The following is a 27,596-nucleotide window of genomic DNA, read 5'->3' as shown; positions in this document are numbered from 1 at the left end:
GAGGCCCCGAGCTGTGGTCAGGACCTGTCATGAACATCAGGGGCCCCAGACCCCCTGGCCTTCCTGCGAGGGCGGCGGTCTCAGGTAGAGCCTAAGCATGAGGCCCGGGTCCACGGGGGAGGAGCCGGGCACGGGGCTCCAGGGATGGGTCCAGGGACTCTGCCCAGGCGTGACCCAGGCCCCACGGTACTTGCTGCTCTGATGAGCCTGCAGGGAGGGCGGCGCCTGTCCCGGGCCTTTGCCACCCCAGCTCGCCGTTGGCCGGCCCCGCACCGGTCAGCCCGGCTCCGCGCTGGCTCCCGGCTCCCAGCGGCCTCTGAATGCTGAGGAGGGGTCCCCGCTCCTACCCTTCAAGGCCCAGTTTGCTGAGTGGTCGCCTGTGATGCTCTTCCCACAGGCCCCAGAGGGACATCCCACGGGGTCCCCCCAGCACCCAGTCAGCAGCTCCCCTGCCCTCCCCACTCCGCACCCCGGGGGACCCTGCACTCCGCACCCCGGGCCGCCCACAGGTATGTGGTGGGAGGGGTGCTTGCAAGTGGTCAGGACTGGGAAGCTGAGCACAGAGGGACAGTAGTGCGTCCCGGACTCAGGCCCTGCAGGAGGACCTGGGTGCCGAGACACGAGAGGGAGCTGCCGGAGTTCTGGGGAGCAAATCCCTGGACTGTTAGGGGTCCCGACGAGTGATGGGTTTGGGCCCCCCCCCCCAGCCGAGGGGACAGGCTTCTTAGTTGTGGCCGGAATGACCGTGCCCCAGCTTTCGAAGTAGAGACATCGCAACCGTGGGTCAGGGGCCCTGGCCGCGCCCGAGGAGTCGGGGCCAAGGCTGCGGCACCCGGCAGGGGAGGGGCGCTCACCGTTGCTGGCCCGCTGTCGGATGGTCAGCATCTGCTCTCCCGACAGCTTCGCCTTCTTCATGGCCGATGTGGCTCGTGGGCATCCCGACAAGCTGGGGACAAGACAAGGCGGCATGAGTTGGGGGTCTCAGGAGGAGAGTCGGGCGAGGAGGGCCGCGCAGGCGTTTGGTCAGGCTGGCTGCTGGCAAAGGGCCCGTGTGGTGGATGCGGCCTGGCCCACTCCCCGCACACGAGGGCGGCTGTCTCTGCTTGTGGGCTCAGGGCAGTTCTGGGGGGACACAGGCCGAATGGGGCCTCCGAGGAAATCGCGGCAGCCAGGCTCTGGGGCCGGCCGAGAGGACACCCCTTCACCGTGTGCTCCCGGGGCCGCCTGGAGTTGGGAGGGAGCAACTCTCTGGCCTTAGACATCGTCCCGACTACGGCAAGTGCCGGACTGGCACACGGCCTGGAGGAGGATCGGATTTTAGACATACAGATGGAGGAGGCACGGGTGATGAGCTCAGCCCAGACTCAGCCCAGCTTCTCCTGCCCCTCCTGCCCCGGTACATCACTGGGGGGTGGGTGCAGGCGCCCAGACAGGACCCCAGTACCATGATCTCACATTTGCCGCCAACATCAAGGTTGCAGCCTCTTTGCAGAAGGCCCGCTGCCCGCACGTTGCTAACACGGGCCCCTCTGGGGGTGCTCTCTGCCCTGGGTACGGGTCCGAGCCGCTGACGACTGTGTTCCCAGGACGGCTCCCCCGTCCTTCCCTTTCGGGCTGTGCATGCGTGGAGGACGATTCTGAACCCTGGGCACCCCCCATGGCCCTGAGCCTGGGCTGCATCCCGCCTGCCCTGGGGGCTCCCCCTCACCGGCCACCACCTGAGGGGACCCCTGGCCCTCGTGACATGGAAATGACACACAAGCACGTGGCTGTGTGTCCAGTATTACATGTGTGTTTCCATCCTACACGTTTCATCCGTCAGTAGGTGCCAGGCGGCCCCTGGCCAGAGCTCTCCACCTGTGTCCTCCCGGAGCCCACCACAGTGCGGATTACACTGCTGCCGGCAACACAAGTATTGCCTACGTCGATGCGCAGACGCTTCCTAAGTATGTCCACGCAGATTTCCTCTCACGGTTCACAGCAATGTCCACGTCGTCTCTGATGAGCCGTCGGTGAGAGGCTTGTGTCTGGGAGCTGCTCCAGAGCGCCCCGGAGAGGCTGAGTCTCATCGACCCTGCTCCCTCTTCCCGGGACCCTTCAGCTGGGATCTGCACCTAGGACCCGCGTCTGCTGGTGCTGGTTCGGACTAACGGTGTCAGCCCCAGGACTGGCAGGTCCCTCTCTTCGGCCTCCCCTGTCTTCTCAGGACTCCGTGCCCCAGGTCGGCCAGGGCCGTTGGTTGGTGTCCGTGTTTGCCCCCCAGCCCTGCTGGCCTGTCTCCGGCCCCCGACTCTTGGGCCAGCACCAGTGGCCCCGGCCAGTTGGCAGTCTGGGGTCTCCTCTGTCTGTGACCATCGGGGCTGCTCCCCAGGGGCCATGTCCTTCCAGCCTGACTCTCTGCCTTGAGAAGAAGGTGGTCAGGCATCAGTGATGCCGCGGTGTGTGGACGCACATCCACAAAGGGGAGAGATCAGTAGAGTGAAGCCAGCGGAGGGGACACACTCAGGTCCTCCCATGGGCACCCAGAACGCCAGCCCCAGACCTGAGCACGACAGCAGCCTCTGAACACCACAGAAACACGGGCTTCCGGAACTCGCTGACCTGCAGAACCCGGTTTAGTCTTCCCTCGTTTCTCTCGGTTTTGAGATAACAAAAGGGCAGACCAGGGATGCGGAGGGTGGCGTCCTTCCCAGAGACACTCGCTGGAGCTGGGACACTGAATCGGGCAGAGACAGGCCCACGGAGCAACGCGCTTTGTTCAAGCATGCCCGCCCGGGCTCAGGGACAGCACGGTCCACATGGGCCGATGTGGAACGGCCCCCGGCACTGACCTGGGTGCCGGGCAGGTCCATGGGCTCTCCCTGGGGCTTATGCCGACCTTGCGTCGTGGTGTGCCGGCTCCTGGGGGCCCAGATGGCTGCAGGACTCACGCCCTCCCCTTCGAGGAGTGGACCCCGAGGGCCCAGCAGCCATTCCAAAAACTCCTCTAAGGAAAACTGCATTGCTCTGAGTGGGGATTTGGAAAGATGCAGCTAACGGGTGGTCCCGAGCCGTCTGGCTCCAGCCCCGGCACCCAGACCAGGGTGGGCTGCAGGCAAGTGCTTCAGAAGGACAGAGGGAGGGAGACCTTCGGGCAGGACCGGGCCACAGGACCGGGCTCACAGGACCGGGCCCACAGGACCGGGCTCACAGGACCGGGCCCACAGGACCGGGCTCACAGGACCGGGCCCACAGGACCGGGCCCACAGGACCGGGCTCACAGGACCGGGCCCACAGGACCGGGCTCACAGGACCGGGCCCACAGGACGTCCTTCAGGAGAGTCTTCCAGCTGGAGAGAGCGAAATAAGGGAAGGTTTCCAGGAGGCGTGGTTGTAAAGGTGTGGGGGCAGGGTTTGTCCACGGGAGGGCCCCTGGGCTTGCGAGCAAGCTGACAGCTGCTGGCCACCTGGGGAGGCTGGGGGGGACATCTCGAGGCGCAGGCCTCAGACTGACTGGGTACGGTGGTGTCGGCGGCTCACGTCTCACTTGCAAGAGAGCAGATCTGGTTGGTGCCACAGGGCCTGTAGCGCAGACATCTGCTGGCCCTGAGTTACGGTCCCACCTGCTCCTGCAAGCCCGCTTATGGGACAGGTGTGGCGTGCGTGGTCAGATGCCAATGTCACAGGCGCCAAGCCCCTGCTTCCCGGCACTGGGGGGTTTCAATTCCCCGGTCCAGAACCAGCGGGAGGGATACCCGGCAGCAGGGTCATCAGGCAGGAGGGACTCCCCGGAGGGCAGGTCAACCTGCAGGACGGCCTGGGGACAGTGTCCTGCGCCCGGGGCTGCTTCTCCTGCTCTCTCTGTGCGAGCGGACGCCATTCTCTCTTCTCGCACCTGCTGGAGACTGCTGTTAGCCCGTTAGGCTAGCAAGCCCCAGGGATCCTTCTCTAGGTTTTAAAAACTGTCTTCTTTTCTCGTTTTATAATTTAAGAGCGATTTCCTCAACTTTATCCTCTAACCTCCCAACTGAACTTTTTATCTCATTTGTCTTTGTTTTGAAGAGTGCGTGTTCCTTCGATTTCTCTTAGGCTGCGAGGAGTCTGTCCTATTACTCGGCTTGTGCTCCTTTCTATCTGCCGACAAATTAAAACATTCTTTTTCCTGAAATGTGATTTCTCAGTCCTTTTCTTTGTTAAAGTCTGCTTTGCTTTCTGCCAGTGTAACTTAGGGCTTCCTCATGTGGGGTCATCCTGGGCTGCTCATTCCCATCTCCCGAGTATCACCCACTGAGGCCTGTCCTGGGCTGCAGGTTTTGAGGGGAGGAGGAGGGGTTCCCCTCCTGTCTGGAGGTCAGAGGGGACACACATGGGCTGAGGCTGTGCCCACAGCAGCTTGGGAGCCGGAGGTGGAGGGCCTCGCCCCGCAGGGGGCATTCCTGCCTCCCACACAGCGGGGTCCCCGGTGCGGAGCGCCCCTTCCGCCGGGTGCAGGGGCACGAGGCGTCTGAAGCTCTTCTCACGGAGGTTTCCGCCTCCTGCCGTTCCCAAGGCTGCGCGGAGTCCCGCTGCAGGGTCCTGGGGCCCGTGCGCCGCCCCGCGTGCTCACGCCTGGGTTCCACCCCCACCCCTCCCCGGCGTCCGTCCGGGCAGCTGCCTTCACGTGTCCCCTCAGAGCCGGACCCTCGACCTCACCCCCCAGCACCTCGGCTCCCGGGACTCCATGCAAGGGGCGGAACTCCCTTTGCTTTCTACATTTTTATTATTTTTATTTCATGGGTTTATAAAAGGAGAGCAGGCCATTTCGGTGGCATTTTGAGGTCAGTGGAGATGAATGTGTTTTTGGGCTGTGGCCCAGGAGTCCTAGAGAGACGGCTGCCACCATCGGGCACAGGGTCGTATGCCCAGAGTCTGCATCGATGGCTCCTCTCTCCCCTTCTGTGGGTCAGGGTTGCAGGGAGCCCGGCGGCTCTTCCTCCTCAGGGATGACCCGGCCTGGAGCGACCTGGGTGGCCAAGGGCCTGGGCTCTTGGTAAAGGGGTCAGAGGGAACATCCACGTGGGCGGCCGACGGACAGCGGTGCCCAGCCCCTCATCAGTGACAGAAGCCCCGAGAGGCAGAGTTAAGTGTCTGCCGGCAGGCAGTATGACGGGCTAGGATCCACGGTCACAGGCGCCGCACAGCCCGGCACCATCTGCGTTTACCTGACAAGGAACTGGAACCTTGTTGAGCCCATTTGGGTTTTGTGCCTAGGAAGCTCGTCCTAACAGAGAGGAATCAGTTTTGCTTTTGTCTCTTCTGCTGCTTGTGAGCTAAGTCCAGCCTCTGTCATTGCCGTGGGTCAGTCGTCCCCCCGAGAAGACGCGCTGATGTTCCGGCCCCCAGTGCCTGCAACAAGGACCCCATTTGGAAAGTGGCCTCTGCAGGTGACTAGGCTGAGACGGGTGCGTGGACGCAGGGACCTCCGCGGCAGGGACGGCACTCACGGCTCCCAGCCTCGCGCGGCGTGCGGCCACAGGTCCGGGCATGTCCGCCCCGAGGGTCCGTGAGGGTCCGTGATGGCCGTGGCAGGAGGCAGTCGGAGGAGCGCAAGGCGTGTGGGTGACTCTGGAGAGAGCACGATCCTCCTCCCTGGGGCCGCAGGGCGCCCGCAGGCTGTGAGCCCCCAGTGGAGAAGAGTCGATGACACCTCCTGGAGGTCCACAGGGAGCCCAGCGCTCTGCCTGATGCCTTCCCAAGCCACTGTACAGCGTGTGGCCCAGGCTGGGTCCTCCAGTGGACACAGGGGTCCATGCATGCCGCCCACCGGACAACTTTCCTCTCTGTGGGCCGTGCGCCCAGGGAAGAGCATCTTGCCTTCCTGGCATCGGTTGTCTGATCTAACATCCGGACCACACAGATCTCAGGGTGCTGTGGTTCCATGATTATGTCTGTGTCTGTAAGAAACCAGGGCGTCTCAGCATCCGACGGCGGCAGGACAGCCTCCAGCTTTCTTCTTCTTGGGCTCTCCAAGACCATCTCCCCCACATCCCAAAGGTGGATCACATCTCCCAGCATCCCTTGGGAAGACTACATCTCCCAGCGTCCCTTGCAACAGGGGCTGCGGTGCCCTGGGACTACCTGGGGAGGATGGGAAGGAAATGCAGGTGCTCCCCAGAGCACTGAGATGGTCGATGGCGAGGAGCCCCCGGGGAAGCACTCATGTTAATGCAATTCCCTTGGCAAGTATCGGGCAAAACAGACATTCGGAAAAAGGCCGTCTCCCCACTTGTGATGAACTGTAAGGAAACTGAAAATAAAAGACATGAGGTTTTGGGTCTGGGAGGAAAGTTTAAGAGGGTCTAGGACATGAGCTTTTTGAAAAATATATTTCATTCTGGTCAAGCCCAGTGAAAGGTAAGGCTCCGTTCTAAGACTGCCGGTTAATTTTCCCGGGTTAGCCCTGGTGACTGATTTCTGCCGGACTGTGAGGTCTGCCGGTCACGTGCACGCCCCACGCAGCGCCGTCCCTCGCCTGGCCCGGGGACACGAGGGCACCTGTGTCTCTGGGCTGTCACCGTGACTCAGAGGACTAGCCCGGGAAGGCGCTTACGATGCCGCTGGGCACACAGAGCTCCCCTGACACGCTGGTGGGTGAGGAGGCCTCTTCCAGGCAGAGGGGGAGGTGGCGGAAGAGAGTCTAGGCGAGAACCGGGTTCAGCGGCGGGCTGGGAGGAGGGGATGGCTCTGGAGACACAGCCAGGCCAGGGGGCCGGCGGGTTCGGGCCGGGCAGTGCGGTGCACTGCCGGGGCAGCCAGCCCCTCCCAGTCTCTGCCGCCCCTGCCCACCCACACCCGCTCTCAGGGAGCCCTGGCTCCGAGTGCCCAGGTGTGTCCCAGGGCTGCGCCAGGCGGCCACTTGCGTAGCTTCCTCACGGCCCCTGGGTGCTGCCCGAGTGGCTGGTGGACACTCACTGGGTCCGGAGGGCCTGCCCGCTGCCCACTCACTCCCTTTCCGCAGCAGCTTCTCCTCGGGGCATCTGCCCTGCCCCCGGCCCGGCTCAGACCTCACCCGAGCTCGGCCCGCCCTCTCAGCTCTCCTGTCCCTGGTTGTCCCTGTTTCTCTCTTCCTGAGGCTGTGCCCCACCACCCGTCTGACCCCTTGAGGGATAACGGCCCCCACCTGTGTCTCTTCTACCGTCAGTGCACCCCTGCTTGCTCTCTGACACCTGCCTCTGGCCTATCCCGGGCCAGTTTGGGTCACTGGGACTCCTAGCTGAGCGGTCCCCAGCTGGGTTTTCTGAAGCCCCTGAAGCCCCAGGGAGGCACGTGCGGCCAGGGGATGGGCCTCGTGGCTGCTGCTTCAAACGACGGTGTTTGTTCTGCTCACGGCTGGCCTTCGAAGGAAGTGGGGGCGGGGGGGCAGCCCCAGTGGGGAGAACTGGTCCCTCCGGAAGACTCAAGAAGGTTCCTCGGTCGTGGTGGGCGGGAGTTACAGCAACGTGCCACATAATCCGAAAACAAGGAACGCCACTTTCCTTGTTGCCGGAGTATTAGACACACATTCCAACAGAAATCTGATTTATATGAGAACGTATTTGGTTTTGAATGACTTATTTTTCATTTTAAATGCTGCTTTTTTAGGAAGACTCAGCCAATCCTTAAGATAAAATAAGACAATTTCTATGTCCTTTATAACGGCCCTGCTCAGGATACAGACTGGAGCCCCCACCTCCCGTACAGGCTAGAGTGTGTGGACCCCGGCCTCGAAGGAACAAAATAAACGGAACAGTTTCACAGCCTGTGGGGATGGGGGTGCGCACAGAGCTCGGTGGTTCCTACTGTTCTCGTGCCCGGCTGCCCCACGGCCATGACCTCCCTGGGGAGGACACTGGGGACAGTGGCTCGGTGGGCCCGGCAGCCCCAGACCCATGCTCCGGGTTCCTCTACTGCTTACGTCCTGGCACCGCCGGCCACGATCCCCGACCCCTCGGGAGCGGCCACATTTTGGCGAAGGAGGAAGAGCAGGAGACTTCTGGGTCAGTGGAGTCTTTCCTTCTGATTCTACACCTGCTGTTTTCACAGCACTGGGGGGTCGTAGGAGGAGCCCCGCATCTCAGTGCACCAATGGGGGCTTCCTGGGGGTCCCTCCTAACCGAGGCCGTAGGGTTTGGGAGGACCACAGCCTGTCCTTCCACACAGCGGGGCCACAGCCTCCAACGGACGGATCTTTGCACCCTCGGCCGGGTTCTTGCCCGGACGACTGTTCGCACACCTCTGGGGAATCGTGGTTTGCCTGCCAACAGCGTACATGAAGACAAGGGGGTGTGGTTCAGCCTTCTGAGGAGGGACGTTCTGACACCTGCCGCCCATGGGGGACACTGTGCCCAGTGAGATGAGGCAGACGCAGTAGGACGGACCGCAGGATCCCATTCATCGGAGGTCCTGGAGAGGACCCCGAGGTGTGGGAGCGGAGAGCTGACGGTGGGCACCAGGCGCTGGGGATGGAGTGGGGAGCAAGGGTGTGCGGGGACAGAGTGTCAGTTTGGGAAGATGGCAAAGTCCTGGAGTTGTATGGTGGGATGGCCGCATAACGTGAGTGACCTCAATGTCACTGAGCTGTGCGCCCCAAAACAGTGAGGATGGGAAGGTGTGTTTTCACCACGACGGAAACAAAATGCTGTCAGCTCTGCTCTCGGTGCCCCTCGTCCCTCTCCCACAGCCACATGCTACAGACATGGGCTCCACCCCCAGCTCCTGGGGCTCAGAGCCCTAACCCTACAGGCACACTGAGGCAGCCATTCCGTTAAGTGCCAGCATCCCATCTGTGGAGCTGGACCGCCCACGGCAGGGCCCCTGCCTCGGATGCCCTCTGAACGCCCTGAGACGTCTCCCGGCTCCGGCCCTGACTCCGGTCCCGTGCAGGCAGGAGGGCGGGGCCACAGCCAGAGCCCCGGGCTCATCCGCTGCAGCCGGTGATCCTCCCGTGGAGCAGGCGTGGGTCACCTCCGGGAACCTCTGGGCTCTGGCTGGGGCCTGGGCCAAAGAAGGAGCCTTCCTGGCCCTGGGGGCCTGTGGCAAACCCCGGGGGTAGGGTCAGTGTCTGCACACCAGGACCCGGGCCATCCCAGTACTAGCCGTGGGGTCTGCTGGAGCACAGACACGGAAAGGGCGCTGCGTGTGCCCGGAGCGCGTGCACCGGCGCAGGCCTCTGTTCACCGCCGTGGCTCGCGGGAAACACGAGGGCCGCAGGCTGGGAGACTGGGTCAGGGAAAAACGTTCTTGCTTCCTTTTGGGCTCACTGATCCCGTCTGAGTTTTCTACCTGAGCAGGGACTCCTTTAACAATTAAAAATTGACCTTCATTTCGAGGAAGATTTCAAGGCTCGGTGCCGTACTCCCGAACTTCCCACAACTCCTGGTGTGTGAACTGACGTGTTCCCTCTGTGCTGGTTGTGGCTTGGACCGTGGGCCACCGCGCCCATCCGGGTCGATGTGATTTGTCTACACCGCCCATCCTAACCCTTCCATGGGGAGCCCTTTGATTCAACGGGGCTTCTGCTAAGACCATCGAACTCTATGGATTCTTTCTAAGAGCAAGCAAGTAAAAATTAATGGGACGATTGACTCTTCTGGAAATTTCCTGATACATTCTTGGCCCAGGCGTGCAGTGGGAGGCCCTGTGCCGAATGCCAGCCTCCTTCCCCACATGGGGCCTCCGCCCTCTTCAGCCCAAAAGGTTGACCTGCACATACTCGTGTGTGTGCAGAAGCCCAGTCTGCTTCTCTCTGTGGGTCCTGCCCCCACGCTTCCCAATGCCTCCGTCCTGACCCACGGATGGGAGTGGGATTCGCTTCCCAAACACCTCTGAGGTTTCCCTTCTCACCCGGACAGGCCACGAGCTGGGGGCAGCATCCCACCTTCTTTTCGGCTTGGGGGGGTGGAGTTAGGAGCGGACAGTCACCTGGCGGGGCTTCCCCGGGCCGGTGCCAGGACTAGGACACTCACCTCCGGTGGGTGAGGAAGCTACCGCTGACGTGCCCTGACCCGTCACAGCCCGGCGTGGGGCAGGACATGCCCTCCGTCTTGACCGACTTCCAGGAGAACTGCGAGCCATTGAGGTATCCGTCCTTCTGCCTCTTGGCCGCCAAGGGGCACCCCGACGCGCTGCGATGGGAGGCGTACTTCCCGGTTATGTGGCCCTGGCCGTCACACCCGGGAACGGGACACCTGGGGGCAGAAGAGACACACTCTGTGGTCTTGGCGCTGTCTGTACTGGTGGCCTCTCCAGCAAGGTCAGGATAACCAGGCTCGAAGAAAAACCAGCGCTCCCTCCAGTGAAGGGGAAAAAAGAGGACCCGCTGAGTGTGCCACGCGGCCGGGGTGAGGGGCCTCCCGCCCGCGGCCAGAGGGGGCTGCACGGTCCGGCAGCAACGGGCAGGGGAGAAAGAAGCCGCTCCTCGAGCGAGCGTGGTGCAGGGTCTGTTTAAAAGACACCACTTTTGGACAGAATCACAGCGTTCACAATGGAAGGATGCAGAGTCAAGGAGGAATTGCAGGACTAATTTTATGATTTTATAAACCCGTGGTTTTCCCAAGAGCTAGAAAACATTTGTTTGCCCGGCCGTGTTCTCCAGAGGCCGTTCCACCGCCTCCCGCCAGAGGGGATTTGGAGCGAGATGCGGCGTGTAATAAGGTCTCGGGTAGTGCCGCTGGGCGGTACGCCGTCCGCACGTTTGAGGGAAGAGCGGGGGGTCTGGGAGGGAGCTGAAGGCCAGGGGTAGGCTGATCCCTGCCCCTGAGACCTCCCCACCGCGGGCGGCCGCCGAGGGCCGAGAGCGCACAGCCCCGACGGCACAGGTTGTCAAAGACGGCGGGCGTGATTCAGGCTCCTCACAGGCCCCAGGCCGGTGGGTGTTGCGTTTTCTTTTTAATGGCAAAGTTCACATTCTACAGAATTTATAGCACCCATTTACTTTGCTAAGGTTTATTTTAATACTTTTGAATTGATTTTTATTTTGTTTTAACCGAAAATTTTCTCCAAACACATGGAGACTAACATTTCAGGAGGACAGCTCCAGGTTTATTTTGGGGATTTGGGGGCCTGGGCACTGGGCATTGGTTTGGCGCACATGGCGGGGTGGACGGCCTGGCTGAGAGGCCTGCGTGTGCTGGAAGCCCCAGGAGCCCCGGCTCTGCAGCCTGCCCCCGAGCAAGGCAGACGGCGGCTGCGCGACTTTCCAGAGCCGGGAAGTCGCCGATGTTGGCTTCGGCGTAGCCGATACCTTCACAGACATTTGTGAACCTGCCTGTCCCAGTCAGAGAACTGCTTCTTCCACCTAGGGCTGGGCGGCTGCGGGGAGGGTCCAGGGTCCACCCAGGGCTACGGGAGAGGGTCTGGGGTCCCACTACTCAGAGTGTCAGATGGGTGGACATTCCCTGGCCACAGCACCCAGTGTTTAGACGGTGTGTTCAGCCGCCGGCAGGGGTGCTTGGGTGCGGTTCCAGATCTGGTCTTCGGTGACTGCCGCCCCCGTCCCTGCTGCTCCCACCAGCAGCCGCCCGCCCCTGCCCGCCGCGCGTACCTGATGGGCTCCTGGTCCTCTTTGTCTTCCTTGCTCTGTGCTATCCTGATGCCACTTTTCTTTGCTCTCGGGCAACCTGAAAGACTGAAGAAGGGACACGGCCTCAGCAAACATCGGCTCTGCCGGCAATGGCCAGCTTCCGCCCCGCAGCAGCCGCTTGGACCCCGCGTTCCCCAGCAGCTGGAGCTTCTCCCCATGAACACCAAGTCTGGGAGGAAGGTCCTTCTGGGGGAGGCCCCTCTGCATGGAAAGAGGCCGGGCAGCCAGGCACAGAGAAGGGGCCACAGGGAGGAAGAGAACACACGCTCCTTTGGTCTCTCTGGGTGAGCTGTTCCCCTGAGTCCTGCCGTCTGGGGGGACAGGGCAGTCTGTTCAGATCTGTCTGAAGTACGAATCCAGTGTGTCTGCAGAAGGCGCAGAGGAAGTGGAACATAATTACTTCATTTGATTGTTGAAAGCTTGGAAATAGAGGCTCCCGTTTATCTACAGGAAAATTTCCGGCTGGGACAGAATGCAGTCACGGACATGTGTGCGCGCACAGGCTGACGGCGGGCTTGTCGGTGACTCCGCAGGAGAACCCAGAGAACAGCCGTGACTCCTTGCAAAGAACTGAAGGTCAGGAAACTAGGCCTTTTCCCGGACGCTGGACACGCGGCCATGGGCTCCAGCCAGAGCCGCGGCTGTGGCACAGGTGGGGCGTCTTCCCGGGTCCTCACGAGCTCCCTTCCCGGCATCTGGGTTCTCAGGGGCGGCTCTGACCACAGGAGGCCTGTTCCCCAGCCCCTCACTCCGTGTCCTCACGTTTTTCCTTCTTGTGAGACAGCCAGGCTCCTCTCCAGCGACGAGGGGCCCCCGTAGGCAGAGGGCAGGTGCAGAGCCCTGGGCCCTGGGCTGGGGCTTCAGACCCCACACCGGGCCCTGCGGTCTCCAACGGCACGTGTTCCACGCCCCCTCACGCCTGCTTCCTCTCGCGGGGACACGGAAAGAGGAGGTATGCCTGCATTCTTTCCCTCATCCGCCCCTGCGTTTGGAGGTAAAACCCAGGAGAGTGGCTGTCCTCTCCCCCACCTCTGACTGCCCAGCGCTGGCCACACCACGGGCCGGCTCTTGAGATCTCTGCCTGGAGAAGTGCTCAGGCCCAGGTCTCGGGGACCTGAAGCCGGTGGGCACTCCTGGTCCTGGGCAGGTCACCGCTGTGGGCCCTGGGACGCTCCTCCCAGCCCCATGCAGCCTTGGCACCTGCGGGTCCAAGCCCTGCCTGCCCTCGCTCGCCCTGACCCGGCTCACGCTCCCTGTGCCCCCTTTCCCGGCAGCAGCCACAGGCTGTCCTCAGGCGTCCCTGGAATCGCCCACTTTCTCCCTCTGGACATCGTGTTTAAGGCGTTCTGTTTCAGACCTTCCTGCGGCTCAGCACCAAAGTCCCCCGTGTGTGCACGAGGCTCCCGGGGCCTGGCCTTGCCGCCAGCAACCGTCCCTGCTGCCCTGACTGCACATGCTGCCCCCACCGGTCTCCGCCCCGCTGCCCCCGCACCCCCACTCTGGCTGTCTGCAGGCGCGTTGTTTAAGACGTCTTCCTGGGCACAGGTGCCATTCCGACTGCCAGTCCTGGGGGCCTGGGGAGCCCTGTCCCTGGGCCGGAAGCCATCCACTTACTTAGCACGTGCCACTACAGCTGCGAGTTCTGCGGGCGCCCGAGCCATGTGCTCCTTTCGCCGTCGGTGCCGCGGCGACACCGCGCTTGGCCTTGCTGTTTACGGGGGGAGCCTGCTGCCTGCCGCTGTGCCCGCCGCTGCTTCCGTTCCCGACTGTGATCTCCTCCCGGAGGAGCCTGTCTTCTCTGAGCAGCGCTTTTGGATCCCTCACCCGGGAATCCTGGGTGACATTTGTGACTGTGCTCTACACGGTGACGTATCCCGGACAGATGTCCCACAGTTCGCCGTCACTGACGCGGGGGCTCGCGGTGTGTCTGAGTCTTGAGATCTCATGCACTTTGGGAACAGCAGCAACACTTTTAGGACCTGTGTGGCCGGAGGCAAGGCCAGGGCCGGTGCCCCGACAGTGTCCAGATGGGGTCTAGGCAGGCTTGTCGGCAGGGCCGCAGGAGGGCTCGCTGTGCTGGACAGACAGACGCTTCATCCCTGACCCTCTGTGTGCCTGCGTGGGGACTCACAGCCGTGCTGAGGAGGCCTGAGGAGAGGCCTGGTTGTGCCCGGGACCCGCAGCCCCACGGGCAATCCCCGTCCTTCCGCTGCCTCTTCAGCCCCGGCGACCCGTCTGTGTCAGACGGGCACGGCCTGGGGCGCCCGCACACGGACGTGCCCTGGGGAGTCGGGCCCCCACAGGTGGTGACGTGGCTGCTGTGGGGCTCCTTCCAGATGAGGGCGAGCAGAGGGCTCCCACAGCACGGCGAGACGACACAGGCGACGCGTTCAGGGACACGCGGTATGCAGGAGGTGCTCAGCAAATGCTTCTTTGTCATGGCGCGATATCTCGGAGCTCCCCCGTGCCCGGCTGCTCTCTGAGCCTGGGAGGCGTTCCTGGGGCGTCCACGGCACCTGGGGCTCCTGAAAAGCACAGACGCGACTTCACGCTGGGGGACAGCTCCTGGCCTTGGGGTCTCTCACCACATGTGCGTGGTGACGCATCAGAGGGGCGAGGGGCTCCTCGGGACCCCGGGTGGCGGGACCACACTGGGCGGCTGGAAGCCTGAGGGGAAACGGCCGCCCGGGGAAGGGCCGCCTCGGGAAAGGGTCCGCGTTGTCGCTGTTTTTGACCGACTCGAGGGGAACAGAGTCTAGAGCAGCCACGTTGCTCTTCCGGCTTGCGCAGGAGCACGGGTTCTCGTCGGCCTCCGACGCTCAGTGGCAGGCTCTGCCCGGGCTGCCAGCCGACTCAGTGCCGCCAGGCCACTCTGCTGTTTGGTGGTGGCGCCAGAGAACACGCGGCAATGCCCAGAGAGTTCTTGGGTTGTCGCCAGCGGTGGAGCCGGTGCGGCTGCGTCCCGTGGGTAGAGCCTGGAGGCTGCCGGCCACCCCCGAGTGATGGCAGCACCATGGGAACAGCCCCGGAGGGGAGGATGAGCACGGAGAGTCCTCCGTAACCCCATGATCCAGTCCTCCTTGGGGGCCGTCCGAGTCCGTGTGCCCCAGCCCGATGCTGCCGGGACCTGCTTGGACGGCGAGCACGGGAGCGCGGCCCGCGGGGGATCTCTGTGAGGGAGGCGCCCGCCGCGGAGGCGGTCCTTGTCCCTCGTCCAGACCTCACTAGCAGCCAGGGAGCGTCCCCTGCTCTGACCACGCGCTCACGGGCGGCCGCATGCTCCACACCATCCACGCATCCACTCGGTGCGGTCGGTGGGCAAATGCCGTCTCTCTGGTGGGCGGCCTCCGGCTAGCGCTGTCCGAGAGGCCTCCCCTCTCCCTGCCTCCCTCTCTCCCCCTCCTCTTCCTTTGTCTTCTTGGGGATGCATCTGAAGTGCCGGCTCCTGGACTGTAGGGCCGCTCACTCCATGACCTCAAGTCCCGCCGACAGGGAAGCAGCGTCCGTATCTGCCGGTGCAGCCGCCCTGCACCGTCAGACGGGTCTTCCGTCACCAGTGCCCTCGTCCCTGCCCCGGCCCTGGCTCTTGTCGCTGATGGAACAGGACGAGAAGCTGGGGCACCTGGCCACAGGTCCTGACCCACTTCTGTGAAGACCTCGCGTCCGAAGCTTCTTCAGCTCACCTCTGACACGCGGCCTGGCGTGTCTGATACGATTGCGGGGCTATGTCTCCGACACCCCTTCTCCCCAGGAGCCCCAGGGCCTGCAAGGAGCCCTGTAAAGCGCAGGTCTGTGTCTTCAGCTCTGCTCCTGGCTTGGAACAGCTGGACAGCCCAGCGGCTCAAACTTCCCATTTGAAAGGCCAGTGCCCACCAGTGCCGGAACGCCTGCCCGTCCGTGACTGTCCCAGGGACCTTATAACACGCCTGTGTTGGGTCTGTTCCCTGAGCTCTTCTGATCTGGAGAGGCTGCTGCTGGACGACCCGAGCAACGTTCTCACAGGCGGACCCGGGGCCCGTCAGGAGAGTGCGTCTGCCGTCCCAGGAGGGACCCCGCGGCGCGGCGCTGTTCTGCCAACTGAGCCTCCAGACCGTACGCAGGCGGGGCCAAACCGAGCGAGCACAGAAGGAGCAGGGGCGGGAGGGAACGGGTGCTCCGCTTACCTCCGGTGGGAGGCGTAGTTCCCGGTGATGTGCCCGGAGCCGTCGCAGCCAGGGGTGGGGCACCTGCGATTAAGAACACAGGGCGGGCAGAATTTACTGGAAAGAAAGCAAGTGCCCTGGACAATTAAGTCTCTTCTTTTTCCAGGAAAGCAAACTCATGATGGCTTCACCTTCCTACTCGAAGGAGACAGAGCTGGAAGATCCCCGGCTGGGAGCAGGGACCTGTGCCCACTGACTGCGCCGCCGGATGCCAACCTCGGCTACTTTCTTTCTTTCAAGCCCAATGGCCCTTTCCAGAAGAATCATGGATTTCAGTACCTGCCTGGCTATGACCCACCCCCTGGAGCATTGGGAGACGAACCCTCGTCCAGCCGGGCTAACGGGTGCCCTGAGCCCCATGAGGGCAGCCGCCGGGAGCCGAGCACTGGGGACTCAAAGCCTTTTTAGCTGGCGTGGCGGAGCCCAGGGCTGAGGGTCAGCCGGGGTGGCACCTGCACACACCCACCGCAGCCCCGCGAGGCCCTGTCCCCGGTTCTTAGCGACCACGCTGTGGCCTCCCGAGCGGGACAGCACATGCTTCCAACCGAGGCTCATCATCGCGGCCCATCGCACCACTCCCGAGGGCGGCCGCCTCCGGAGCGGTCAGGGGCTGCTGCGGAGACATTTCCCTTCAGGCTGGTTTGGTTTTCTCCCACCAGGAATGTGAGAATTCAGGGCAAAAATTAAGAAAAAGTTGTTTTTTCCATCAGGTTTGTATATTTAACAAAACAGAACAAAACACACACCCTGCCAGGCAGGAGTGGACTCAGTAAGCAACCTTGCCCCTGGCAGCAGCACCCGAGTCGTGCCCCGTGCCCACGCCCCTACTCAGGGAGCACCCGAGCTCCGGCAAGGACAGAAATCACGCATTTCCGGTAGTTCCTAAACATCTACTACCCCTGAGGGATTTCGGTTTGCTTTCTGCTCGGAGAGTCACGGCGGCAGCTGGACGCCAAGCTGGGCCCAGGAGCACGGGGTCCCCCTGCGCGTTCCCCGGCACCCCACGGAGGGGGCTGGGGGTCCCGTGCTGACACCCATGAGTGTCAGTTTTGGGTATCTGGGCGCTGTCTACATGCTCTTCGGTCCCGAGGAAGGGAGCGAGCACGAGCTCTAAGGGTACCGACCTGTGCCGGCCGTACCTTGCTAAAAGGCAGCGATGGCTTTAGGGCCCCGCTGTGCGGGCAGACAGCGGCAGCCTGGGCCACACGGCACCTGAGTGCGTGCTCGGAGCGAGGATTTTAAATAACAGGCATTTGAGGCAGAACAATGGGGCTTTTAAAGTAGAATCTGTACCAAGGACAGAATCTGTACAGAATCGGATTTTTGACCTGATGTTTGTTAAAGTAACAGCTGGTTACGTACAATTAAAGTTTGGTCATGAGACTCAACTGCCGATCGCTAAGTAATTACTTTCTAAATACTAAGTGCAGTGACCTGGCCTCACTGGGTGATTTTCCGCCCGGCCCCTCGTGCGGAGGGAGCCAGCCCCGGAGCGCGGAGGAGGCGGTCTGAGAGCAATCAAAACCATTCTGCTGCAGAGAAGCGCATCTCACGCAAGTCTCTGTTTGGAAAACGTATCAGGAAACAGAAAGGTTTCCTACTTGCTGACAATATGCACTTGGCCTTGCCTTTTGCTTTAAAAAATCCTCAAACTCTTCCTATTTTAAGCACTCGGTGCAAATTTATTTAAAATTTATTCATTTTAACATGAGTAGAAATTTTTCAATATGCCTTTTTTTGGTGAGGGCTGTAGGAGGTTGACATATTCTGTTCAGATTTAAAGTGAGGCGTTATAACCAAACTAATGCAAATGAAAATCAGATTTGACGAATTATAAAAAAAGAGAGAGAGAAAGATGTTCAGAGTAGGTTTTGTGTGTTTAAGCCATTTACAAAGGCATCATCTGGTTAAAAAAAAGAAGAGAGGTGTTGAAAATGTCCTCTATCACCGTGAAAACAACAAACAAAATATCGATTTGGCCCATTTCAGAGCTTCCACTGTGTTGGGAAACAAAAACCCTGTCCGGAAAGAGTTCTCGCTTTCTTAAAAGGTTTGCTCTTCTTGTCAAGGGCTCCGGTCACTCAGATGGGGTGCAGTCCCAGGCTGGGGGACCTGCGTCTGCTCCTCCCTGGCCACAACCCTGCACAGCTCACGGGGGGCCTGCCCTAAGCTCCTTCCGGGGGACGCTCCCCTTCGTCTGCTCACGTCCCGCACCCCTGCGGCCCAGGACCTGGGCTTGTCACGGGGGCTCGGGAGGCCTGCTTGGAGGGGCCCACTGCCCTTCGTTGCTGCCTTCCCCTGACACAGCGGCTCCCGGTTTTGTCGGGGCCGGCAATGCAGCTCTTTCATCCGTAGGTGGAGCTTCTGGACCACACAAGGCAGCCCAGAACGGTTCCTTCTATCAGCTCTACATAGTCATTTTTCTGTTGCTGTTCAAGACTTTGAAGCTTTTTTAAACTCTTAGATTTACATGCAGATTTCCTGGGTTTAAGAAATCTCAACCCTCACAAATATGGTTTTCTGAAATTGGTGAATGAAGGAGTGATGATCACCAACAAGAGGGGTCTTTGCCGCTCAGACGGAGCCAGCCCCAGGACCTTGACAATGGGGCGGTGGAGAATCGATTTACTAGAGTTCGATTTGCATCTACCCATCTAAGAGCACATCTTTTCCATGAAGGGAGGCCCATGTGGGCAATCAAACTCCCCCGTGGGTAAAATCAGACAGTACCATGTGCCACACAGCTTGGGTTTCGGAACGGCAGAAGAGATTGACTGGGTTTCCATGGAAACTCCCCATGAGGCAGGCACGGGTTCTCTGCACTGAAGTCCTCGGCAGCCGCGGGGAAGCACACCAGACCCTCACCACCCTCCACGCTTCCTGCCGGTTACCAGGGACAATAGCACCGAGTCTATTTTAAGTTCCCATGGTTAGAGATGCAAAGTTCTGTGACACGAAACACTTGCCTCAAATATCGCTTTTCTTCCCCTCTAAAGGTGCTTTTTTGGTGGAAATACTCTGAGAACACACATAATGAACAAGTAACCTTAGAGCTAGACTTGTCGCCTCACAGATGTATTTAAGGCCAGAAACATTTGTGCCTTGTCCGTGATCTTGCATTTGTCATGGGAGAAAAGAATTTGGGGAAGTGCATGTTATCACCTGACTGGAAAAATCTGTCTTAAAAAAACATTTAAGAATGGCGCTGGGAGAATCATGAAAAAATGTTTTAAACAGTGTTTTAAGTTTTATAGAATCCACGCAAAATCAAAAAAAAAAAAAAAAAAACAACTCAGGACCATTCACAAACTTCTGGATTTCTGATTTCACGGAACTAGCCCTTCTCAAGTAGGAGTCAGCTGGGTTTGTGTTGCTTTTGCAGATCTAAGACATCAGAGACCTGTGGGCCCGAGCCTCCCAGAACGCCCTGTATGCTCATGGCTCCTCTGAACTATGCCCAGCCACGGAAACATTCTGCTCGGACGTCCGTGGAACTGTCACTGATCATACCCACATGGAGGCCAGGAGACGTATCCCCTAATGTCAAAACATAACTTAATGTCCGTACATGAAACTACGTAATCACGAAAACCATATGATTCTGCATTGGGGCACATCTCGAGAATGTGACAGCAGACCACCATGATTCTTGCTTGTCCCTGATCTGTTCCTCAGCAAGACATACAGCCTGCTACCGCGCTATTCTCTCCCATGTACAGAGCTCCCATCCCGAGACAGGGTGGGCCAAATGGAAACCATCAAACCCACTGACTGAAGTTGTGTCATCGATTAATTAGTGATAAGAATATCTTTAAAGTGCTTCCTCCATGCGCTATCATGCCACCCTCTTTTGAAAATAAATTCGAGGATTTGATTGTTATATGAAGGAAGACCTCCAAAACAGGCCATTTTCTCCCAGCTGAGTGTGTCCACACTGACATGCACGTCACTGCATACCGGGAGCTGTGACCCGCCAACCACATCGCATCGTCCCGTTAGTGACAGTCCTGTCCTCACCTCAGAAGAAGTCCAAGGCAGGTTCCACCCACACAAGCATTTGTACTCAGGGACTCTGAGGCGTCCTTACTGGGTATCAGGAGGCTAAGCCCCAGTCTCCTTTGGGCCAGCCTCTCTCCGTCCACCTGCTGGGGAGTGACCTTCCCCGAGGACCGAGAGGCGGTCCTCCTTGAGCATGGCAGCCCGGGCTTGTGGTGTTCGTGTCTGACCCAGTCTGAGCTGGCAGGCCCGCTGGGGGAGACCGAGCTCAGCTCCCCCAAAATCAAATCAATGTACAGGAAAAAACATCTGGAGGCATCTCACGATCTCTTATCTTGATAAGGGTCAGTGACTTATTTTTAAAACTCATACAGATAGAGGCTGAAAGCACTGTGGGTGCTTTGAACGGACTCTCGGGGTCGCCGAGCTACCTCATTAAACTGCCCTGGAAGGTTGAGCTGCAGACAGGCCCTTATGTGAGCAGAGCAGCTAAAAATATACAGAACAGGACTCATGGACGACCCGGACTGACTACACCAAGTGTCAGAGGGACATAGGCCCGTTCTCAGAATTTCACGGGCAGGCCCTTACAGCTCCTCTTGCTCGTTTCTTCCATGGCGACTCTATCAAGAGGACTTAGTAAGAAACAAAATATATTAAAAAAATAGATAAAATATTATCACCCTCAATTTTAAAAGAAATCATGAAAATGTTAAAATTAGGCATTGTCTGTAGTAGTAAAATGTATTTGTAAATTGGAACGTTTCTGGACACATATATAACTCCTTGCTTCATTTATATAAAAAGTTCAATTCAAGAAATACTTTTTTTTTTTTTTGCCTTAAAAGACATGGTTGTGAAAATACATTTTTTTATTTTGATTTTTTTCATATAAATGGGAAATAATAAAGAAATTCAGAGAAGTGCAAAAGAAAGATATTTCTAATGGAAAAATGACACATACTGATTCTTATGCCATTCCTCTGCAATTTTCTCCCCAAATGGAAAGAAACCAGGTCACTTAAAAGCCGTATGCATTACTTCTGCACAATTTCTTAGATATATTACCTGAAACTCAAGGAAAGATAAAATTTTACATTTGCTTCTTAACTTGTAAGACATTCAATAATTTTCTCTCTCTTTTTTTTTTTTTTTTTGAATTCAGTATTAAGTAGGACTATTCTGAGCTTTCTGCAGCCGGACACAGAGATCGCCATGCGGGTATGCGGTATTTTCCCAGTGTCCCCCAGCCCAGCCTCCCGTCAGAAACGGCTGGTGACTCAGCTGAGCCGTGGACCCTCTGAGCCGGGGCACGAGGCCCAGTCCGGCTTCAGGGTCCACCCCTGGGGCACCACCCGCAGTGCCACCGCTGGCCACCAGTGGGCTGGCTGGGGCCCCACCCCGCAGGGGTCCCTGAGCGGCCACCCTTCCGGGAAGCAGTTTGGATTTGCTTCTTGCTTTTGTCCCCTGACACCTGGAGCTTCTCCTGTCCTCACTTTCTCCTCAGCCGTCCTCGTGGGACGTGTGGGACTTTCTGGGTCATGAAAACCTACGCGTTTCCAAGTGGACTGGGGACACAATGACATTAGGAGAATCGAGGTGTAAGACTTGCTGTCTGATGGATGTAACAGGGAAGCAAGAAACACCTTTTCTTTTGGTTCCTGGCACTTTTCTTTTTAAATTACACTCAAAACAAACCCATAAATGAAAAAGAGTTTTAAAGGTACTCTTAACGTGAATAAAAAACCCTCAGTTTGATGATTCAGATCACGTTTCTGGACGGGTTGGGCCTCAGGGCACTGAGAAGGCGAAACGTGATCCTGTGGCTAACGCTCAGAGTTCTGGTTCCAGGGACCCCGGGCGGACAGAGCGTCCAGGACCCGTGTGCTGTGGGAGCAGGTGGACGTCAGTGTGGCTCGGGCCAGGCATCAGGGCCGAATGGCCCAGTGACCGCGCCCCCAGAGCTCACGCAGTCCGCGGGGACGGCTCCCTCCTCCACCACCCACCGATGGATCTTTCTAGCAGGCTCGCCACCTGGCTCAGAGGCTCACACGCCTGCCATCAGGCTCGGGTCACCTGCCCCCTCATGTGTGCCGTGTGCCTCCCCCATGCCCTTCCCGACTTGGGCCCCGGGGTCCCCTGGGAGGGCGGCAGGGCTGGGCGCGGGGCCCCATGCAGAGCTGCGGTGCGGCCCGGGAGGCTCCCGGCCCGTGTTCTGCAGGCGGGGGGAGGGGCCGCGGCTGCTCCGCTGTTCATGCCGCATGCAACGTCTGCTCGCTTCCAAACATGCAGCCCGTAGCCCTGTGGCTGCGAGTCCTTGGTCATGCTGCCTCCTGGTCCGCTGGGGGGAGTCCGACGGGGCCCTCGCCGCCACACACACGGCTGCCCGCTGAGGGGCCCCAGCTACACCCAGGAGTAGGCTCCTGTCCGGCGCGGCCGAACGTACCTAGCACATCCTGACGTCCCATTCACTTAACGGGATGTGTCCATGGGACCTGCTGCCGGAGCACATGCACGTCCAGCAGCAGAGTGGAGCGGCTAAACAAGAGACTGGGGCAGCCGGAGCCAGAATTGGAATTGGACTCGGAGGACCCATGCAAAAAAAAACACACAAGAGGTGACTGGTGTGGCTGAGCGAAGGCAACAGAAACCAGCATTCTACCGTCCTATGGTGTGCGGCATTCACGCGCACCGCGCCCTGGGGAGGCGGGGGGCGTCCCGCCCCAGCATGCAGAGACCTCGCGCGGGGCCCTCGAGGAGGCACTCACCTTTGCCGATCACCCCGAGCCTGCCGGCAGCCCGTGCCCTTGGTGTGCAGGGAGCGCGGGGCTGTCAGGGCCTGTGTACGCTGGGGTGGGGTGCTTGGTGGCCCCAGGGAGGGGCCAGATGCGCAAGAACGTGCGCCCCGACTGTGCCCGTGGGGTTTTCCTAAGGGTGGTAGGGACTGGGTGACCGTATCCCATGGGTCACGCCCACTGCTGAGGGTCCCCACTCGGGGCCGCGCAGGGATGGGGGAGGGGTTCCCTGCAGGTGCGGCTGGCCCGCCACGCCAGTTTTCTCAGCATCACGAACCCGGTGGGCTGCACGTGAGACAGATGGGCGACCTAGCGTGACCACGAGGACCCTCTCACCGCTAAGCTACAGCTACCTGCCGTGCGCACGCCCAGCCTGCAGCCCACTCTGAAGGGCACAGGGGCCAGTGAGGGGCGGCGGCGAGCCCGAGCCAGCCCGGACATGCCCCGGCCGGTCTGAGTCCCCGAGGCCAGAGTGGCCGCTGGGCCAGACGTGGACTTGTGTGGGAGTGTGCCGTGTTGTCCGCGCAGCCGATGGCTCAGGCTGCAACTCTGGGGGACATCAGGTCCACTTCTCTGTCCACAGACTGTTTGAAACCCTTAGATGTTAAGCGGTGGCTGTTCACGCGCTTTAGAAGCAGCTCGGTCCCCGGAGGCTGAGGGACCTGCGTGAGCCCTGGCAGACGCACGTCTTTGGGACAGAGGGAGGGAAGGGCCCGGGGGCCGCGCGGCCGCCCTTTCAGCCGAGACCCTGTCCCTGCTGCTAAGCTTCTTCCTGTTCCTGCTTCTCCTTTTTTCCCTCCGTTTGTCATGTTTCTGGGTCTTTCCTACTTTGAATCTCTCTTTTGTCTCAGAGAAAGAGTTTTCGGTTCTAGTCCGGAGAGGCGAGGCAAGACGACCGTCTGCTGCGTCCCTCCGGGTGACGGCGGGCGGTGACCTCTCTCCCTGCCTGCAGCCCCGCCCCTGCCCTAGCCTCCGTGTGCACGCTACGGTTTAGCCTATTTTCTGCTCCGTCATCTCTCACTTAAAAATAAAATAAAAGAGTTCTAGCCTTCCGGTGGGCTTTGCCTTTCCTCCTTGTTTTTTTGTCACATTTATAAGTGATTCCAGAGATTGTTAGTTTAACAAAAGTTTCTAGAAATAGATTAATCAATTATCTTTTTTTTTTTTTTACAGGCAAACAGAGCCAAACAGGTGGAGTCCATTGCTTAAATCTGTACCAAGAGCCGCCAAGTCGCCATGAGAACCGGCCTGTCTTGCGTCCTGGGGCAGCTGCCCTCGGCTGGACGCAGCAGGCCCCCTTGTCAGCAGCAGCTGCTGCCCTGCCCACGGCCGGGGGTGGCCCTCCCGCCCGGCTCCCTGGTGCGTGAAGATGGAGCTCCCGCACTCATCTGCTCGCGATCTTTAGGGATTGATCCGCAAGGACCCCTTGCATCTCATCAGAGGGGCCAGGAAGGGTCGGCAGGAAAGGGGAATGGCGTTGCTCTAGGCTTCTGCACCAAGGACGCAGCCAGAGAGGCTTCTAAGAACCACACTGCACACTGACCGTGGGGTTTTCCTCTGATCACGAGGGGCAGACCAGAGAGCCGCGGGGCCCAGGGCCCACACCCTGCAGCTGCGAGACGTGACCCCGGGAGCTGGTTCTGGAAGCTGCAGAGCACATACGCTCCACTGAGGGCAAGATGAGAACCAGCAAGTGCTCAAGACGGGGGACGCCAAGTCCAGAAGGAGAGAGCAACGCAGGCGGGCCAGGCGCAGGAGGAGCCGAAGAGTGGCGCAGGTGTCCACAAAGGACCCTGCAACTCCTGGAGGTGCCGGGCCCGGAGGGGTGCGGACACGCGGCACCTGTGAGCCGGCATACGGCCTCCTGTGTCCCGCGGTGGAGACTCCACAGTGATGGAGCCTGTCCTTGGCCCAACCCGTAGCCTCTTAGAGAGAAAACCAGAGACCGTTAACGCCAGAGACTCCCGCTCCTTGTGGGAAGCCTTCACTGAAGATCAGGAACCCGAGGGGAGTGACGTGGGTCTGCGGAGGGGACACGTCGGAGCAAAGGACGCCCGCTCCGTCCCGGCCCGGCACCTTCCGGGAAGACCAGGCGCCTCCCGTCCGTGCCTCCTTGAAAGAACAGGTTAGAGACGGAGCGGAGAGAGAGATGTGCCACGACGCAGGATGAGAAGCGAACTGTGATGAGCCACGGCCACACGGACGCGGAAGACCGGAGGGAGGGACACGTGGCTGCGCCGAGATGCGGGCGCCCCGGGGCCAGACCCCTCTCACGACGGGGCGCGGGCTTCAGCAAAGTGCTGCCTGCCACGCGCCGGCCCTGCTCGTGCCCTGACTCCCACAGGGACAGGAAGAGTGAATCTCCAGCACATTCCGCAGTGAGCAAGGACAAGAGGACTGGAACCACGTCACTCGGGAAAACAGTTAATAAAGCGAGATCTTAGCTGGGGAAAGAGAAGACAGCAGGAGCCAAAGTTGCCCCCTTCATGGCGGGAAAGCAGGAGGACACGTGCCCCAAACGTCCCTAAGGGCCCAGGACCACTTTCAGGAAGGGCTTTCTTACCACGCACCTTCCTGGAGGGTCCCACCCGACCCTGCGCTCAAGATCAAGTCCGGAACCACGGAAGGGTGGGTCACTAGGGCCAGCTGCACTGGCGCCTGCAGATGACCACCCCGAAGGCCTCCCAGGACTGAGGGTCTAGGCTCTGTCCACAGCCTGAGGCGGCCCAAGCCGGCAGCCGGTGTTCCTCCGTTGGGGAGACCTGCCGTCTCTCCCTGTCTGCAGGGGAGGGCACAGGCTCACAGCAGGGATGGAGGCCCAGGGCCACCTGGAAAGCCCGGCCTCAGGGTCCCCATGTTCTTCTCACACCAGCCTTCCGCCCCCACGAGGGGTCTCCTCTCTCAGCAGGCATGGCCAGCCTCCCCGAACCTCACTCGAGCTGAGCACCACGCCTGACTGACACGCCTGTCTGTCCTTCACGCCTGACTGATGCGCCTGTCTGTCCTTCCAGAACCTCCTCCCCTGCCCGCCGTGGCCCAGCCTGACCTGGAACCCAGGGCTCGGAGGTCACTCACTCATCTGAACGCAGGCTCTGGTTGAGGGGGGTGCGGGCAGGGCCGAGCGGTGACACAGCTCAGTGTCCGGGGCACATATGGACGTGGGGACGTACGGTCCCGTCCTTAGCTGCCTGGATGGTGGCTGTGCCCTTTGGCTTTCTGATTAGCAAACGAGGCCTCACGGACCACAGAGCTGGTGCAGGTGCAGAACCCTCTTGTTCTCAGCAAGATGTCTGCAGCTAGGGTCACACCAGAGCCCTGTCCCAGGGTGTGGGGGCTCTGCTGGCCCCAGGGTGCCGCCCCCAGCTGCTCTGAGGGAAGGCCGGCCCGAGGACACTGTGGGGCTGTCAGTGGGCTGAGCGGCAAGCTGGAGGGAGCAGGCTGGGTGCCGAGGGGGACTCTGCCCAGAAGGGGAGGCGTGCACAGCCCTGCCCGCGCAGGAAGTGGGAAGTGGGGGCGGAGGGGCCCGGGCAGCCATGAGGTGGGCTCAGGGCCCGGTGAGCTGGTCTACGCTTGCCTGGGGCATGTGCCTGACCTCTCCTGGCCTCAAACCCCGTAGTATAGGACAGGCCTGCCCCCTGGCACTCAGCTCCCCATTAGGAATATGAGTGAAAGCCATAAATTCGAGCTTTAAGATGGGCGAGGTCACACAGCTCCCACTGCTGACCTCTTCCGCCTCTCGTGGAGGAATGGGTGATCGCCCTGCACCCGTGTAAAGCCCAGAGGGCAGAGCGTGTGTCCTGCCGTCCACAGTGCGGGCGGCTGAGGACAGCCCCTCCTACGGCATGTGACTCCCCGACGCCCCGGGCCTTGGCAATCATCCAGTAACAGCCAATAATCGCTGTGGGCCCGCGGTGGCCACTGACACGCGTCCTTTCCACAGGCATCCTGGGAGCTGGGCTCTGCCCATCAGCCCCAGGTCACAGACAAAACAGGCTCGGGGACCCCCGTTGGATCCCAGAGCAGGAAGTGGCAAGGGGACTGGATTCCCGCCCTCAGTGGATGCCGGGATTGAACTGTGGCCAGTGGCGGGATCTGAGGCACAGGTGCCGTGGGGAAGGTAGTGCTTGTGGGAGGGGCAGCCCGGGGCCCCTGTGGGGGCTGGTGGGGAGGCTTTTCTATAGAAGGGGACCCCTTAAAACAGGGAGGGGGAAGGGGAAAAGCCAGGGCCAGAGGACAGTGTGCAGGCGTCGGGCAGAATGAGGCGGCGGGTCCGAAGGCGAGGCGGGGAGGGACTGCTCACAGCAGGCTCCCGGCGAGAGCCGAGCAAGGAGGGTCCTCACCTGTCCCCGGGGCAGACACTGGAAGGGGAGGGGGGTCCCAAGCAGACCGCGGCTCTGGTAGGAAGGCGCGCCCTGCACTGACCCTGGTGGCCACACACGCGAGCCCTCCCCCGGCCGGCGCGCACTGCCCCGGCGCAAGGAGATCGGGCTCCGAAACCTGCACGGCGGGGTCTCCGTCACCGGAGGTCGTTGGTGCACAGCAGGCCTTGCCGACTCCCAGCCACCACGTGGGGATGCGCGGTCGGGGGTCCTGCAGGCGGGCTCACCGGCCGCGACACGCTCGGCTCCTGTCCGTGCGGCTCCGTGGGTCCCGCGCTCGCACCGGGAGCAGACGCGCCCGTGCCACTTGCTTCTGGCAGACTGCCCTGTGGGTCTGCGGACGCCGCATCCACCGTGTTTCCGAAAGCGATTTCCGGTCTGAGTTTTAAGAAAGTCCTTTGAAAATGTGGTTGTTCCAGAGTGAATTTTCCTGGAAACTTCACTAGCCTAGCACCAGAAAGGTGTTTCTCAGGAAATGAACCCCGTTGGAAAATGACTCTTGTGACGGAAGCTACAGAGAGGAACAGGAAAGGCTTTCTGGGAAACGAGGAAGAAAGAAAACAGGGAAACTTATAATTGGGAATCTCTGAGGGGTCAAGGGGCTGGCCGTCATTTCAATGTTCTCGTTAGCTGCTGTGGGGGACGG

General features: G+C 60.4%; 1 protein-coding gene across 15 annotated transcripts in view; it reads right to left on the bottom strand.

The window, feature by feature from the left end:
• Positions 1–27,596, bottom strand: part of MYT1L (myelin transcription factor 1 like) — a 392,068-nt gene that overhangs the window by 11,489 nt on the left and 352,983 nt on the right. For 14 of the 15 annotated variants that reach the window (XM_032353449.1, XM_032353451.1, XM_032353453.1 and 11 more), the window contains 4 exons: positions 15,742–15,804; positions 11,540–11,623; positions 9,963–10,184; positions 855–946 (listed from right to left, as the gene is read on the bottom strand). In XM_032353449.1, the coding sequence (XP_032209340.1) occupies positions 855–946; positions 9,963–10,184; positions 11,540–11,623; positions 15,742–15,804 (461 nt within the window). Of the gene's footprint in view, positions 1–854; positions 947–3,289; positions 6,266–9,962; positions 10,185–11,539; positions 11,624–15,741; positions 15,805–27,596 lie in introns of those variants that run through there. The other variant, XM_032353464.1, reaches the window with a different exon arrangement.

The sequence above is a fragment of the Mustela erminea genome, chromosome 7 (assembly GCF_009829155.1).
Source record: "Mustela erminea isolate mMusErm1 chromosome 7, mMusErm1.Pri, whole genome shotgun sequence".
Classification (NCBI taxonomy): Eukaryota; Metazoa; Chordata; class Mammalia; order Carnivora; family Mustelidae; genus Mustela; species Mustela erminea.
The sequence above is the reverse complement of the archived record's forward strand: the minus strand, read 5'-3'. Positions and strand labels throughout refer to the sequence as shown.